Source organism: Esox lucius, chromosome 11, assembly GCF_011004845.1.
Source record: "Esox lucius isolate fEsoLuc1 chromosome 11, fEsoLuc1.pri, whole genome shotgun sequence".
Taxonomy (NCBI): domain Eukaryota; kingdom Metazoa; phylum Chordata; class Actinopteri; order Esociformes; family Esocidae; genus Esox; species Esox lucius.
In genome coordinates, this window is record NC_047579.1 from 40,234,941 (window position 1) to 40,249,020 (window position 14,080).

Consider the following 14,080-nt stretch of genomic DNA (forward strand, 5'->3'; position numbering starts at 1 on the left):
TCAGATTCATACACTCTTTCAAAGGATGATATTTAAATTCTGATTCTGCCACTGTATGACATTTAAATTCAGATTCATACACTCCTTCAAAGGATGATATTTAAATTCAGATTCATACACTCCTTCAAAGGATGATATTTAAATTCCGATTCATACACTCTTTCAAAGGATGATATTTAAATTCAGATTCTGCCACTGTATGACATTTAAATTCAGATTCATAGACTCCTTCAAAGGATGACATTTAAATTCAGATTCATACACTCCTTCAAAGGATGATATTTAAATTCAGATTCATACACTCCTTCAAAGGATGATATTTAAATTCAGATTCATACACTCCTTCAAAGGATGATATTTAAATTCAGATTCATACACTCCTTCAAAGGATGATATTTCAATTCAGATTAATTGACTCTTTCAAAGGATATTTAAATTCAGATTCATACACTCTTTCAAAGAATATTATTTAAACTCAGATTCGTCCACTCTTTCACTGTATGATATTTAAATTCAGAAGGCGTGTATGAGTGATTAGGCACAGCTTGGTGCAGAAAGACCTCCTGGCTGATGTGGACCAGAAGGAGGCTGAGATAGAGGAGTGTGTATGATCGTGTGTGTGTGTGCGCATCTCTGTGTGTGTTATGGAGACAATAGCTGGCGTGTGTGAATGTGTGCACGCGGGTGATTTATGTTCTTTATCTGGGAACTAAATACTAGTCAATCAGAGCTAATTGAAAGCCTAATATCCCCTGATTGTGTTGTATGCATGGTCAAGTAATCGCCAACAAGCTGGCAACAGATCTTATAACGGTATAACATATTTCTGTCAGTTGGAGTAGAGGACGATAGTCACATGAATATTGATGTGCCACTACAGACCAGTGAAATGTGAGTCAGTGTAGCCACAAACACGCACACAGACACACGCACGCACACACGCACGCATGCACGCAACCACACACGCACACTTACCAAGTGCAGATGGTCTGCATGCACACTGTGTGAACAAATATACTTTCATTAATTTTTAGACCAAGAGAAGATTCCAAGGACGAGGCGAGTGTGATCTCACTCACGTACATTCAGGCCATTGAAGGACAGGACACGATTAAACACAGACCGATGGGACAAAGAACGGACCCACAGAGGGGACATACACATGGAGGTAAAGAATAAGGGGCTGGTCTTGTGGACCAGCGCACAGTAAAACGACAGAGCAGCACACACACACGTATGCACATACACACACAGACACACACGCACACACACACACGTTTTCTTTATATCTTCATGGGGCCCTGAAAAAACGAAATTGCATGCTCCCTTGCCCTAATCTTAACCCTAAACCTAACCCTTACCCTAACCTTAACCTAACCCTAACCTAAACCCAACACTAACCCTAACCTTAACCACAATAAAGTACAATGTATGCCTAAACTTTAACTAGATGTAATGCCTAACCTTAACCCTAAACTTAGCCAACAACACCTGGACTTTAAAGAACCCCCAACTCTAAAATGTATTGTAAGTTTGACCCTAAACCCTGAGCCCGAATTTACTTTCCCCTCATGGGGCCCTAAAAACATTTCCCCACGAGTTATGTTCTTCAAGTTTTACTATAGTTATGGGGACGAAATGGCCCCACAAGGTAATAAAAATAAGCACACACACAGACGCTCGTCCACTGAACTGTTGTGATCCTATCGGCATGAACTCATGCGTGGTTCATGGATGCTGCATTCTCGGGGCGACTCAGAGGAGCATCTCTAAACCGATCAGACGAAGCAGAGGACTTGCGCTGGACGGAAACCTTCGCTGTTATATCAGTTGATCAGTCTGGGTCAGCATAGATGAGGGAAAAACTAACCCTGTCTCAAATTTGACAGTTCTTTTCTGCTCCCCATGGCTCAGTATCTAACCTGCTCAGTGCATCCACGTGAGAGCTAACAAACTCATTGACTATTCATACACAGACACTAACTGTAATTTAAAAAGCCCCAGGTGTGGGAAATTCAACTTTAATTGCCTTTTCCAATTGTGTGTGTCACCTTGTGTGTCTGTAACAAGGCGAAACATTAATTTAAACTTTTGATCAGGGCCATTTGGGTGATTTTCTGTTATCATTATGATTTTAAAAGGAGCCAACAACTATGTGATAATAGATGGTTTCATAGGATCACTATCCTTAAATGAACGATTTTTTCTTTTGGATGATCAGTCATATTTTCAGAATCAATGCAAAAATGTCACATTTCTGCCAGGGTATGCAAACTTATAAGCACAACGGTATACTGTAGCCTAGATGCTACAAATAGCACTGAGTATGTTTTTTCATTCTCAACTGTCACCTCAAATGTTGAAAGGGGTTAAAATCCACTGTAATAAATGCAACATTTTGAAAATGGTTGGAGATTTTAAAATGTCACTTTGTTCTTGTAGTTCAGTCTACCTATATGTCCTTATTGTACCAATTACTAATCCATTCTAAACTGTTCTCAAGGAAATGAAAAATTAAAGATATATACTTTTCCCTGAGATTCCGATCTATCAGGAATGGGGTCATAGTATATTGTAACTTAATACAGTACTGTATTTAAAGCACTTTACAGCTACATTAGCATCGCCAGTTCAGCCAGGAAACCTGAGTGGTCATTGGTCAGCGACGCATCAGCTGATGTAGATCCCTCCAATCACAATGTCAGATTTTATACCTGTCTATTTAAATGTCAGGTTACTCACTCAGTCTGATATGCTGATGGTCGTCCTAGCATGCTGGTTAAAATCCACACACCAGCCCTGCCTCCACCAGCCTCCACCTGTTTGGTTCTGTGTTTCCCTAATGGGGGGGATTGGGACAGCTCACCTTGCTCATTGCCTATGGGGACTGCCATTAATAACATTATGGTGATGTTAATGTTGGTTGTATTGCGTACACAATCATGTGATGGCAGTGAGTAATCCCAGAGTAGGAGAACCTAATGATAAAACACTGCATGTACATAGGTTCTCTACTACGTGGTTAAACTAATATGTGGTGTTTTCTGTCTGAACCCAAGTAACTCATGTAAATCAGCTCCATGTACCAAGCTCAATGTTTTTCTCCAGTTTCTGTCTCGACCCCAAGTTCAAATCTTATGACCCTTGGTTTGGGAAACACTGTGTCTTGTGAAACTTGTGTAAATACTACATGCTGTTAGCATAACTCTCACTAATAAATCCCAACTCTACTGAAATTCTGTGGTAAAATAAAAAAATAGTAAGTTCTTAGCCATACTACAAAACAGAAGTACAGATACAGATGGGTGGGAAGCGAATTCCTTGATGTTTGTTACTTTCAAATTCAAATATCCTTCAGTGACACACCTCTAGAATGAATCCACTGGATTCAGAGTGAAAACCAAACCAATCCTGTTCTCATTGCTTAGGAACGACAGCAGAGAGCTGTAAACAGGCCTTGCTATTTTTTCTCTCACTCACAATCTATCTCTATCTTACTCAATCTCTATGGTTCCTCTCCCTCCTTTTCTTTCTCTCTTCCTCTCTAAAACAAAAACAAAAGCCAGAATGAGGGACAATAGAAGCCAGTGGGTTTTGTCCAAAGCAATGGTCTCCAGAGCAACACAGCAGGATTATGGGAAGCATGGCCTGTGTCCTGCCTTGAGGTTCAGCTCAGTGTGCTGCCAGTTTTACCTCTCACATAGTGAACAAATCCTTTTCCTCTACAGGCCGCACTCTTTTTAAAACATCAACTCCGACCTAGTTTCATTTACAATTCATCCTTTATTATTAAAGTATTTAATGTTAGGGCAGGGCTTCCCAAACCTGATCCTGGAGCTCAACTGTCCTGTAGGTTTTCTCTCAAACTCTAATTTAGCTTTACTGGGTTAGTCACAAATAAGTTGGAAGAGAAAACCTGCAGGACAGTAGATCTCCAGGAACAGGTTTGGACAGGCTTTAGGGGCTCCTAAACCTTTTTGGCCTGTGACAAAACATTTTTTTATTCCTCTGAAGGAAACCGAGTGTCTTGTGTCAGGAATGGGGTCATGGTATTGTGTAGGTTAATAATATTTGTAGGAGTAAAATAGAAGCTCCTCTGTTTAAAACAACAGCATTTTGTGGCAATCTGAGGTTACTCATAAATGAATCAATCACATCTGTTTTACAAAGCCCTTTTAACATTAAGATCAGCCACAGAGTGCTTATATACATCACTGTTAGAACATCCTCCTTTAGAATTATAAACAGACAGTAAAATAACACTCTCCTATTTCTAGATTTACGATCACCCCCCAAAGAAAACACAAACAGAGATGGAGGGGACTGGCACTAAGAAACCCTTTCATTTACATCATAAATCAGAGATGAATGTCCCTTGAAATCTCTGACTCTCTCTGCACTTTAATCCCAGAGACAGAGGAGGGTCAATTGGCCGTGCTGAGAATGATGCCTGATAAGCGTTTATCTTGGGGCAGTCCAGAGTAATAAAGTGTTAATAAAGGGAGGGGCTCACACATCTAACGGATGAATCAGTCCCCCTATCTGGTCACTTGACACCTCTTCCGTCCAGGTATATATAACCAACAACACACAAAAAACGATTTGGAGTCAAGTGAGGTTAGGCTGTGCACGGCTTATCCTCCAAATTGATTTTGAGAAGCAATCTTTCCCATCTCAGCCACGTGCTTAAAGGCCGGGACAAAAGGACAAAGCCACAAAGCGTTTTTCTTTATCTGAGCCACAATCAGCAACGTCCAGGCCAGAACATACATAAAGTGTAGACCTCGTCTGAAGACAACAGATTCTTCAATCAAGCCTCTCAGAACAGCTTACTACAGCTGCACCCAAACAACAGACTCCTTACAGGGACATTACACCATCCAGATGGGTCTCCTATGGACTTCAGGTAAATACATACTTACTTCAAGTCCGACATTAACATTTCTCTCTCAAATCACTCATCCATGTTCTTAATATAACTGTGTAACAGTTTACACTCTGCCCAAGTTGCTATGGCTTTCAGACAAGGTACTTCCTGCTAGCTTAACAAGTCAGGACAAAGAGTATTTTTAGACTACAACAATTGTCCTAATGACAAATTAATTACACTAGATTATTACGTGGTCTAATTATACTAGACCACAGGATCATGCGGTGAAACACCTCTATTTCGATTCCATTAAAGGGAAAGTGATGAGAAGCTGCTTGGGCCGAGAACTGTCAGGCACGCAAAAGTGTGGGACTAAAGTTTGTCACAGCTAATGCAAATAAATGTATTTGTGTCAGCAACCAATGAAAGCTCATCTTAGCTTTTAACTCCTACTGGAATGGCTGACAATGGCTGTTTATGACATCCACTATCTAGCCTGCTTGTACAGGACATTCACTATCTAGCCTGCTTGTACAGGACATCCACTAGCTAGCCTGCTTGTACAGGACATCCACTAGCTAGCCTGCTTGTACTGTAAGCTTGCTTGCTCTTGCAAAAACCGGACAACGTGGCCAGGGGCCTGCCATTTGTATTGTGTAGTTTGACTGTGACCCATGTCCGATGTAACAAGCAGTTTTTCCCCACCAGTTTCTCCCGTGACGCCCTAGCCTGTGAAACTAACCTACAGAGCATCGGACCAGCAACACAAAGGACGTTGGATCGAATCCTAGAGCAGTTAAGGCAGACATTTCAGAAATGTTTCCAGAGTCGATGTAAGTAAGTGCTCTGTGGCTGCCTCAGGGAGAGGGAAATATGCAAAAAAACACATTCAATTCACATGAGTAAAATACACCTTGTACATGTGTAAAATAGGACAAATATAGGCTTCTACCTAATTACATCATTAATATAATGTATACAACTGTTCCAAGTAAGTTCAATATTACTAAAATTTTTCTTCCAACTAAAGCCTCAAGGAAAGGAATGGGAAAATGAATAGTGGCTATACAGTAGGCAATGATTTTAACCTCACTAAGGCAACCAATTAAATGAGAAATCATTAAAGACAGACTGCAGCTGCTTAATGACTGAGGCACCTAAGATACATTGATTCACCGCGACTAGTTTAAGAAAACTAAACAACCACAGACAAATCAGCAATCCAAACATAACCATCAAAGGATCACTCGGTCAGTCATAACAACCACGCCCAGTTAGAAACCCCTAACCACTGACCTTTCACCCCTCACCTTCAATTGAATCATAATGGGCTAACAGAGCAACGGAGCAACCAGCTAGACTACAATATGGAACAGACAAACAACCACAAAATATCTGCAACTCAGAAATACTTTTCCACAACCCTAGTTTCTTCCATTCACTGTCCCCCAGCTTCCTTACACCCCCACTGCCCCCCCAACTTTCTCTGTCCGACCCCATGACCCCTGAGCTCACCACTGCCCTCCCTCGGCCTCACCTTCACCACAGGCCAGTAGTGAGGCTGCCCAAGCAGTTTGACAATGGCTGGAATGCCGTAATGCAGCCGCACAGCATTCTGGGCCAGCTCCGCGTCCTGGTGGCGTGACGTCAGGTGACGCAGGGCGCACACGGCGGGCTCCGCCACGTCCTCCTTCTCCCCGGCCCTCAGCACGGCGTGGATGAGGGCCTCGACACCACCGCACTGTGTGACCAGGGCCTTGTTACGGGAGTTGTTGCAGGTGAGGTTGGACAGGATCCCGGTGGCACATGTCAGCATGTTGACGTCGTCAGAACCCAGCTGGCTCACCAGCACCTGCAGCAGACCGTCCAGGCCCTCCTGCACACATGAAGGGGTGGGATTTTCTGTTGCGTTTGTTCTCTGCTGGCTCTATACTGTACAATGCCCCCATCTGATTCAAAATGTACTCAATAGTTACTGGGCATCTTACCTGTTTAGTGGCGGCATCAGATAGGTTCCTCAGGGTCCAGAGACAGTTCTGTGTCAGGCGCTGGCTGGATCCGGTCAGGTGCTGTCCCAGGGCTTGCATGCCTCCTGGAAGAACACGAGAAGAGGTCAGATATGCTTATTTATGTGGACAAGCACAAATACACAAAAACACACAGGCGCACAGACATGCACACACACTCACCAGCTTCCACGATGGCGGGCTTGTTGCTAGGGCACACAGAGAGCACTTTGAGCACACGGCTGGTGGTCCACAGCAGCTTCTCATAGTTATAGTTCCTCATGATGAAGACCAGCCCCTCTGGGCCCCCGTTGGCTAGGATGATAAGCTGACAGGAAGAAAAGTACAATTAACATTTCATTACAGATTCTGGACAATTCTTTTGCATTACAAATTGTGTAAGTAAGTCCTAGAATAGAAATATCAGTGTATGTATTTTTTTATTATTTGCATTTACATTATACTTGGAATATTGCTGCTCTTCCCCCAAGGCAAATATTATGTGATTGGTTGCTGCTATGTTGCATTCTAAACAGGCTGCATGCTCTGTTTTTTATCCAACATTTTGTCCAAGGTTAGCACTTGTCCCTACACTAAACCCTACCCTAACACTAACTTCAAATATGACCCTTACCTAAACCTGACTTAAACCCATACTGTTTTAAATGTAAACGTTTTGAGGGGGTTCAAAATCAGTAAACTGGTAATACTATAAAATGTCTTTGCTTGCGAAAAGATCTGCCCACAGAAATGTATTTCTAACTGAAAATGGATGAAGTCTGGTAAGGAGAGTGTGTGACACACACAAACGTGTGTTTGTGTGTGTCACACACTCTCCTTACCAGACTTCATCCATTTTCAGAATGCAACATAGCAGCAACCAATCACATGCATATACACCCTTGATCCATTTACCCAAAACCGAGTTGCAAAGAAAAAGCCATATCTCAGGCTGGCCAATAAAAAGAAAAGATTAAGAGGGGCAAAAGAAAACAGACACTGGACACAGAGGAAGAACTCTGCATCTCAGAGTCGCCTGTTGATGGTGAGACTAGTGTTTTGTGGCTTCTATTTAATGAAGCAGCCAGTTGAGGACCTGTGAGGTGTCTGTTTCTTGAACTAGAAACTCTAATGTATTTGTCTTCTTGCTAAGTGGTGCACCAGGCCCTACCACACCTCTTTCTGTACTGAAATATAGCCAGTTTGTGCTGTTCTGTAAAAGGACTAGTATACATCGTTGTACGAGATCTCCAGTTTCTTGGCAATTTCTCACAAGGAATAGCCTTAATTTCTCAGAACAAGAATAGACTGTTTCTGAAGAAAGTTTGATTCTCTAGATACTCAACTAGTCTAAGGATCAATTAGCTTTTTAATATTATGATCTTGGATTAGCAAACACACAGAGCCATTGGAACACAGGAGTGATGGTTGCTGATAATGCACCTCTTTGCACCCATGTAGATACTCCATTAAAATGAAGCTGTTTCCAGCTTGTAATAGTCATTAACGACAGTAACAATGTCTACACTTCATTTCAAAACAATTGTATGTTACTTCAAAGGACAAAACATTTCTAAGTGACCTCAAACTTTTGAACAGTAGTGTATATACAGTTTAAACAGTGGTGGACCCAAAAAGGGGTACCCCTTAATGTACTGCTAGAAATGATTAATCAACAACCGGGCCAAATGGTTTACAAACAATGAATCACACTTAGTCCAACGCACCATCCGAAGCACTGACCATGTCATTTATAACCAGCCAGGAAGCCAGAAAAGGGCTATAATCCAGAATAAAACAGGATTTATGGAGATTTGGAATAAAATTCAAATAACCATAGCTGTTGATTTGCCAGAGTTTCCACGCTAAACGAGACAGCTTAGAAACATTGCGACAGTTGTCAATGTTACTTGCATCCCTGCCCTTATGGAGTGAACACATAAGCAGCTTTCCAAACTTCAGGAACAACTCCCGAAGCCAGTGTTACATTTTAAATGTGGGAAAGCCAGTGATAACAGGTGCGGAGCATTAAAACAGGCCTTGCACTAGTTGGTTGCCCCTGTGGATTTATTTTTTGTTGACAAACACGATGTACATTCCGTGGAACAAATATTCCACGGAATGTAAAACCAGTGACACACCCCTTACAAACTTGCTTGCGACACACCCGCAACTTGAATGATGCAATTCGTGTGCCACTTCAAACAACCAAATCCCTTGAGTCATTACACAAGACACAAATCTCTGTGACAGTTAAATGTTTCATTTAGAAAGGTATTATCTTTTACATATGTCAAGTCACTGCAGGGTCTTATTAGCCCCTCACCCTCTGTGATTTTTACTTCCTCAGCTTGTGCAAATGGTGGAGGTCTGGGTAAATGTGAGAACGGAGAGTTGAGGGCCAAGGGGAGGGGCGTCATTTGGGATTTGGCCTTACTTTCTGAGTTATTTTACGTAATTCCTCTATAAATATTTAGCCATACAAGGAGTAGGCATTGATGTTATTTCAAGAAGATAAAAACCTGCAGCAATGAAGTTGCTGTTAAATGCATCAGCGATTCCTTATTTTTCATCAGTAATTGGGCCAGAGTCTAAATTACTGATAAATGTAGACTCTCTCTCTCTCTCTCTCACACACACACACACACACACACACACACACACACACACACACACACACACACACACACACACACACACACACACACACACACACACACACACACACACACACACACACACACACACACACACACACACACACACACACACACACACACACACACACACACACACACACACACACACACACACACACACACACACTTCCATGGCTGCAGTAAAGCAGCTTAATCATGACTCAAGCATTTACACACACACACACCACACCCCTTACCAGCTTCCCTCCAACCCAAACCCTAACCCCTAAAAACTAACCCTACACTAACCCCACACCCCACCCAGCCCTCACACACACCTTGCTCTCCTGGTTTCCATAGGAGAGCAGCTGCAGGCAGTCAGTGGTGATGGCCAGGAATTTGGGGTTGCTCTTCTTCAGCAGGGGCACCATCCTCTGCAGACCATCCGCCAGGCGAACGGCCATCTTGGCCCCCTCCTGGTGCAGCAGCAGGTTATGGAGGGTGGTGATGGCGTAGAACAGCACCGACTCCATGGGGGAACTTACCGGAGGGAGACAAGCAGAGGGAGAGGGAGCAGAGAGAGGAGAACACGCAGGGGGGAGAGGGGAGAGAGAAAGAGGAGGGAGTAGGAGACAGAGGAAGAAAAACAGAAAAGGAGAGCAAGCCAACGGAGAAAAGAGGAGAGAGAGAGAAGTGAGAAAGATGAAAAATAAATGAGCCAGGCAGATTTGAGATAGAAGAGAGCGGATGGGGGTTATGACAGAAATGAGCGTGACCGTTCCACCCTTAATTAGTTCCCTCTGAATTTCATATTTACTTCAATTCGTTTCAGAGTTTTGCCCTGGCTACTCTGTGTTGTTAAAAAAGCACATATTTCTTGATCACGAATCTGCCTTAAGACTCAATGTGTGGAACATCTAAGCCCCCTTTGACAGCCTTGTTCAAGCAGGCTTTTCCATTTGTATGTATCTTTATTTTGTTCCTGAAGGAATTTCTCAATTTAGTTTCTGTTTGATGTCTCCCAGACTGTTCTACCTGGATGTGGGGGTTTACACTTAGTGAACGGAGATAAAGATGCTCTCTTCCTCTGTGAGGATGGCTTATGAAAAATGGCTGCCACTTACAGTAGGTTAAAATGCGCTTGGTGGTTGGGTTGATATGCTGTGCAGACCAGTGTGGCCAAGTTAATGAGCACAGCATGACAACTTCTTTCTGACGGTTAATAATGTGATATGCTAATGTGTTAGCCTGTAGGCAGAAGCGGTCATGGAGGTGGGACACACACGCAGAATCTTGAATTTCTATCAAAGAGAGGACCAGAAATGTAGTACCATTAAAATATAAAATTAACCTAACCAGTGACCTTAAACCTAAACCTAACCCCAAGTGTAACCATAACCGAACCTTGATTCTAACCCTAACCTTAATTCTAACCCTCATCTTACCCCAAGCCATAAATTGTGACTGGCGAAATGTTCTCTTCCCCTGATAGTAGGAAGAGAGAAAACACACTTGCATTTCTATCAAAGTGAAGACCCAAAATGGAGTACAGTTTCCCCCCCAAAACTCCTAACAATAAAGTAAGCCTATCTCAAACCTTAACCCTCATCAAACCCTAATTGTAAAGCTAAACCGAATTCTTGAAAAAGAAACCAGTCTTCATCATAGGAATTTGAGTACACATACACACACGCACACAAACGCACAGAGACAAGCCAGAGCACTGTTTGTCTACTTCACTTAGACATATTTCTAACACTGAACTCTATTTTTATATTTCTATTCCCTGAAATCTATTTTCATGTTTATATTCCTCTGTCTAACTCCCTCGCTTTCTGTCCTTCCTTCTCCAATTCACTTGCATCAATTCACCCATCAGTACATCTTTCCCTCAATCAGTCCATCTTTCCATCCATCTGTACCTACAGTATCTCACAAAAGTTTGTATACACCTCACATTTTTGAAGATTCTTGATTATATCTGTTCATGTGACAAGACTGAAGAAATGACACTTTGCTACAATGTAAAGTGGTGAGTGTACAGCTTGTATAACAGTGTAAATTTGCTGTCCCATCAAAATAACTCAACACACAGGCATTCATGTCTAAACCGCTGGCAACTAAAGTGAGTACACCCTTAAGTGAAAATGTCCAAATTGGGCCCAATTAGCCATTTTCTCTCCCCAGTGTCATGTGACTCGTTAGTGTTACAAAGTCTCAGGTGTGAATGGGGAGCAAGTGTGTTAAATTTGGTGTTATCGCTCTCACACTCCCTCATACTGGTCACTGGAAGTTCAACATGACGCCTCATGGCAAAGAACTCTCTGGGGATCTGAAAAAAATAATTGTTGCTCTACCTAAAGATGGCCTGGACTACAGGAAGACTGCCAAGACCCTGAAATTGAGCTGAAGCACAGTGGCCAAGACCATACAGCGGTTTAACAGGACAGGTTCCACTCAGAACAGGCCTTGCCACGGTCGACCAAACAAATTGAGTGCACGTGCTCAGTGTCATATACGCCACACACTGCATCAAATTGGTCTGCATGGCTGTCGTCCCAGAAGGAAGCCTCTTCTAAAGATGATGAACAAGAAAGCCCGCAAACAGCTTGCTGAAGACAAGCAGACTAAGGACATGGATTACTGGAACCATGTCTTGTGGTCTGATGGGACCAAGATAAACTTATTTGGTTAAGATGGTGCGTTTGTGGCGGCAACCAGGTGAGGAGTACAAAGACAAGTGTTTCTTGCCTACAGTCAAGCATGGTGGTGGGAGTGTCATGGTCTGGGGCTGCATGAGTGCTGCCGTCACTGGGGAGCTACAGTTCATTGAGGGAACCATGAATGCCAACATGTACTGTGACACACTGAAGCAGAGCATGATCCCCTCCCTTCAGAGACTAGGTTGCAGGGCAGTATTCCAACATGATTATGACCCCAAACACACCTCCAAGACGACCACTGCCTTGCTGAAGAAGCTGAGGGTAAAGGTGATGGACTGGCCAAGCATGTCTCCAGACCTAAACCCTATTGAGCATCTGTGGGGCATCCTCTAACGGAAGGTGGAGGAGTGCAAGGTCTCTAACATCTACCAGCTCTGTGATGTCGTCATGGAGGTGTGGAAGAGGACTCCAGTGGCAACCTGTGAAGCTCTGGTAAAGTGTTGGAAAATAATGGTGGCCACACAAAATATTGACACTTTGGGCCCAATTTGGACATTTTCACATAGGGGTGTACTCACTTTTGTTGCCAGCGTTATAGACATTAATGGCTGTGTGTTGTGTTATTTTGAGGGGAAAGCAAATTTACACTGTTCTACAAGCTGTACACTTACTACTTTACATTGTAGCAAAGTGTCCTTTCTTCAGTGTTGTTACATGAAAAGATATGAAATATTTACAAAACTGTGAGGGGTGTACTCACTTTTGTGAGATACTGTATGTACCAGTCCATTCAAGGACTTTAATCAAGTCTTTTCCAGCCATTAATCCTTCTGTTCGTCCCAATAATCCATCCTCACTCGCTCAATTCAAAAAACGTGTACCAACAACAACAACAATGAGGAAAACATCCACAGTTCTCTCCCTCCATCTATTCATTTGAATCCACCCCCTTCCATTAATCCACCCCCCCAGCTCTGCCCCGCCCCCCCGCCCCCCTCAGCCCCGCCCCCCTGTACCTGAGCATGCGGACCAGGGCGGGGATGCCCCCGGACTTGAATATGGCGAGCAGGCCCTCCCTCTGGTGGGACAGGCTGTGGAGGACGCTGGCGGCACAGCGGGCCGTCTCCATGTCCCCGGTGTTCTGCATGGCCCGGATCACCGCTGCCACCATCTGGGGAGACGACATCAGCACCCGGCGAGACGCCTCCTTCCGCGTCAGCTGATTCACGATCATGGCCGCCTTGTTGACGACCACCTGTGGTGAGGGACACGTTGGTGGCACTGGGATGCGTCGTTGGTACTGTCTATGTCTTTTAGGATGATTTAAGGTGTTTGCATTCGTTTTCCATGCTACGGCAGCTAATTGGACCATTGAATATTGTCAGTGACACTAAGCATAGAAACAAACAACTTTGTAACATGTAGAGAAGGGTGACAGGGCACCGGGAGAATGGAGGACTTCACTTAAGAAACTCCAAAGGAACAAAATAGGACTTAAGAAGGAACACAGCCACAGAACATGATACCAACAATGACCAGCTCAAATTGAGGGAAAGAGGGCGTTGAATCGCACTGGCATGCCAAACCCGCCATGCCAAACCCGCCATGCCAAACCCGCCATGCCAAACCCGCCATGTCATGGCAAGACCAACATGTTGAATTATCGGTAGTAGATGAAGCAGCACAGGGTCAATCCTGACTTTCAGTAATTATAAAACCACATAGGCCTTAAACAATATCGTAGACTAAATCCTACAAGGATAGTTTTGTTGAATTGCATAGAAATCTTATGCTGTATTCATTCAGTGTGTTGTTTCCTCAGAAGTAGGCTTTTTGAGCCATAAAACCTGGGCAGAAACTTGTGTATTCATAAAATGGACATTCATAAAAAACATGCGGCAG

General features: G+C 43.3%; 1 protein-coding gene across 5 annotated transcripts in view; it reads right to left on the reverse strand.

Annotated features, from left to right (window-relative positions):
- jupb (junction plakoglobin b) overlaps window positions 1-14,080 on the reverse strand; it is an 89,732-nt gene that overhangs the window by 15,681 nt on the left and 59,971 nt on the right. For all 5 annotated transcript variants that reach the window (XM_010874677.5, XM_010874678.5, XM_010874679.5 and 2 more), the window contains 5 exons: window positions 13,195-13,433; window positions 9,854-10,055; window positions 7,060-7,204; window positions 6,859-6,962; window positions 6,408-6,746 (listed from right to left, as the gene is read on the reverse strand). In XM_010874677.5, the coding sequence (XP_010872979.1) occupies window positions 6,408-6,746; window positions 6,859-6,962; window positions 7,060-7,204; window positions 9,854-10,055; window positions 13,195-13,433 (1,029 nt within the window). The remainder of the gene's footprint in view (window positions 1-6,407; window positions 6,747-6,858; window positions 6,963-7,059; window positions 7,205-9,853; window positions 10,056-13,194; window positions 13,434-14,080) is intronic.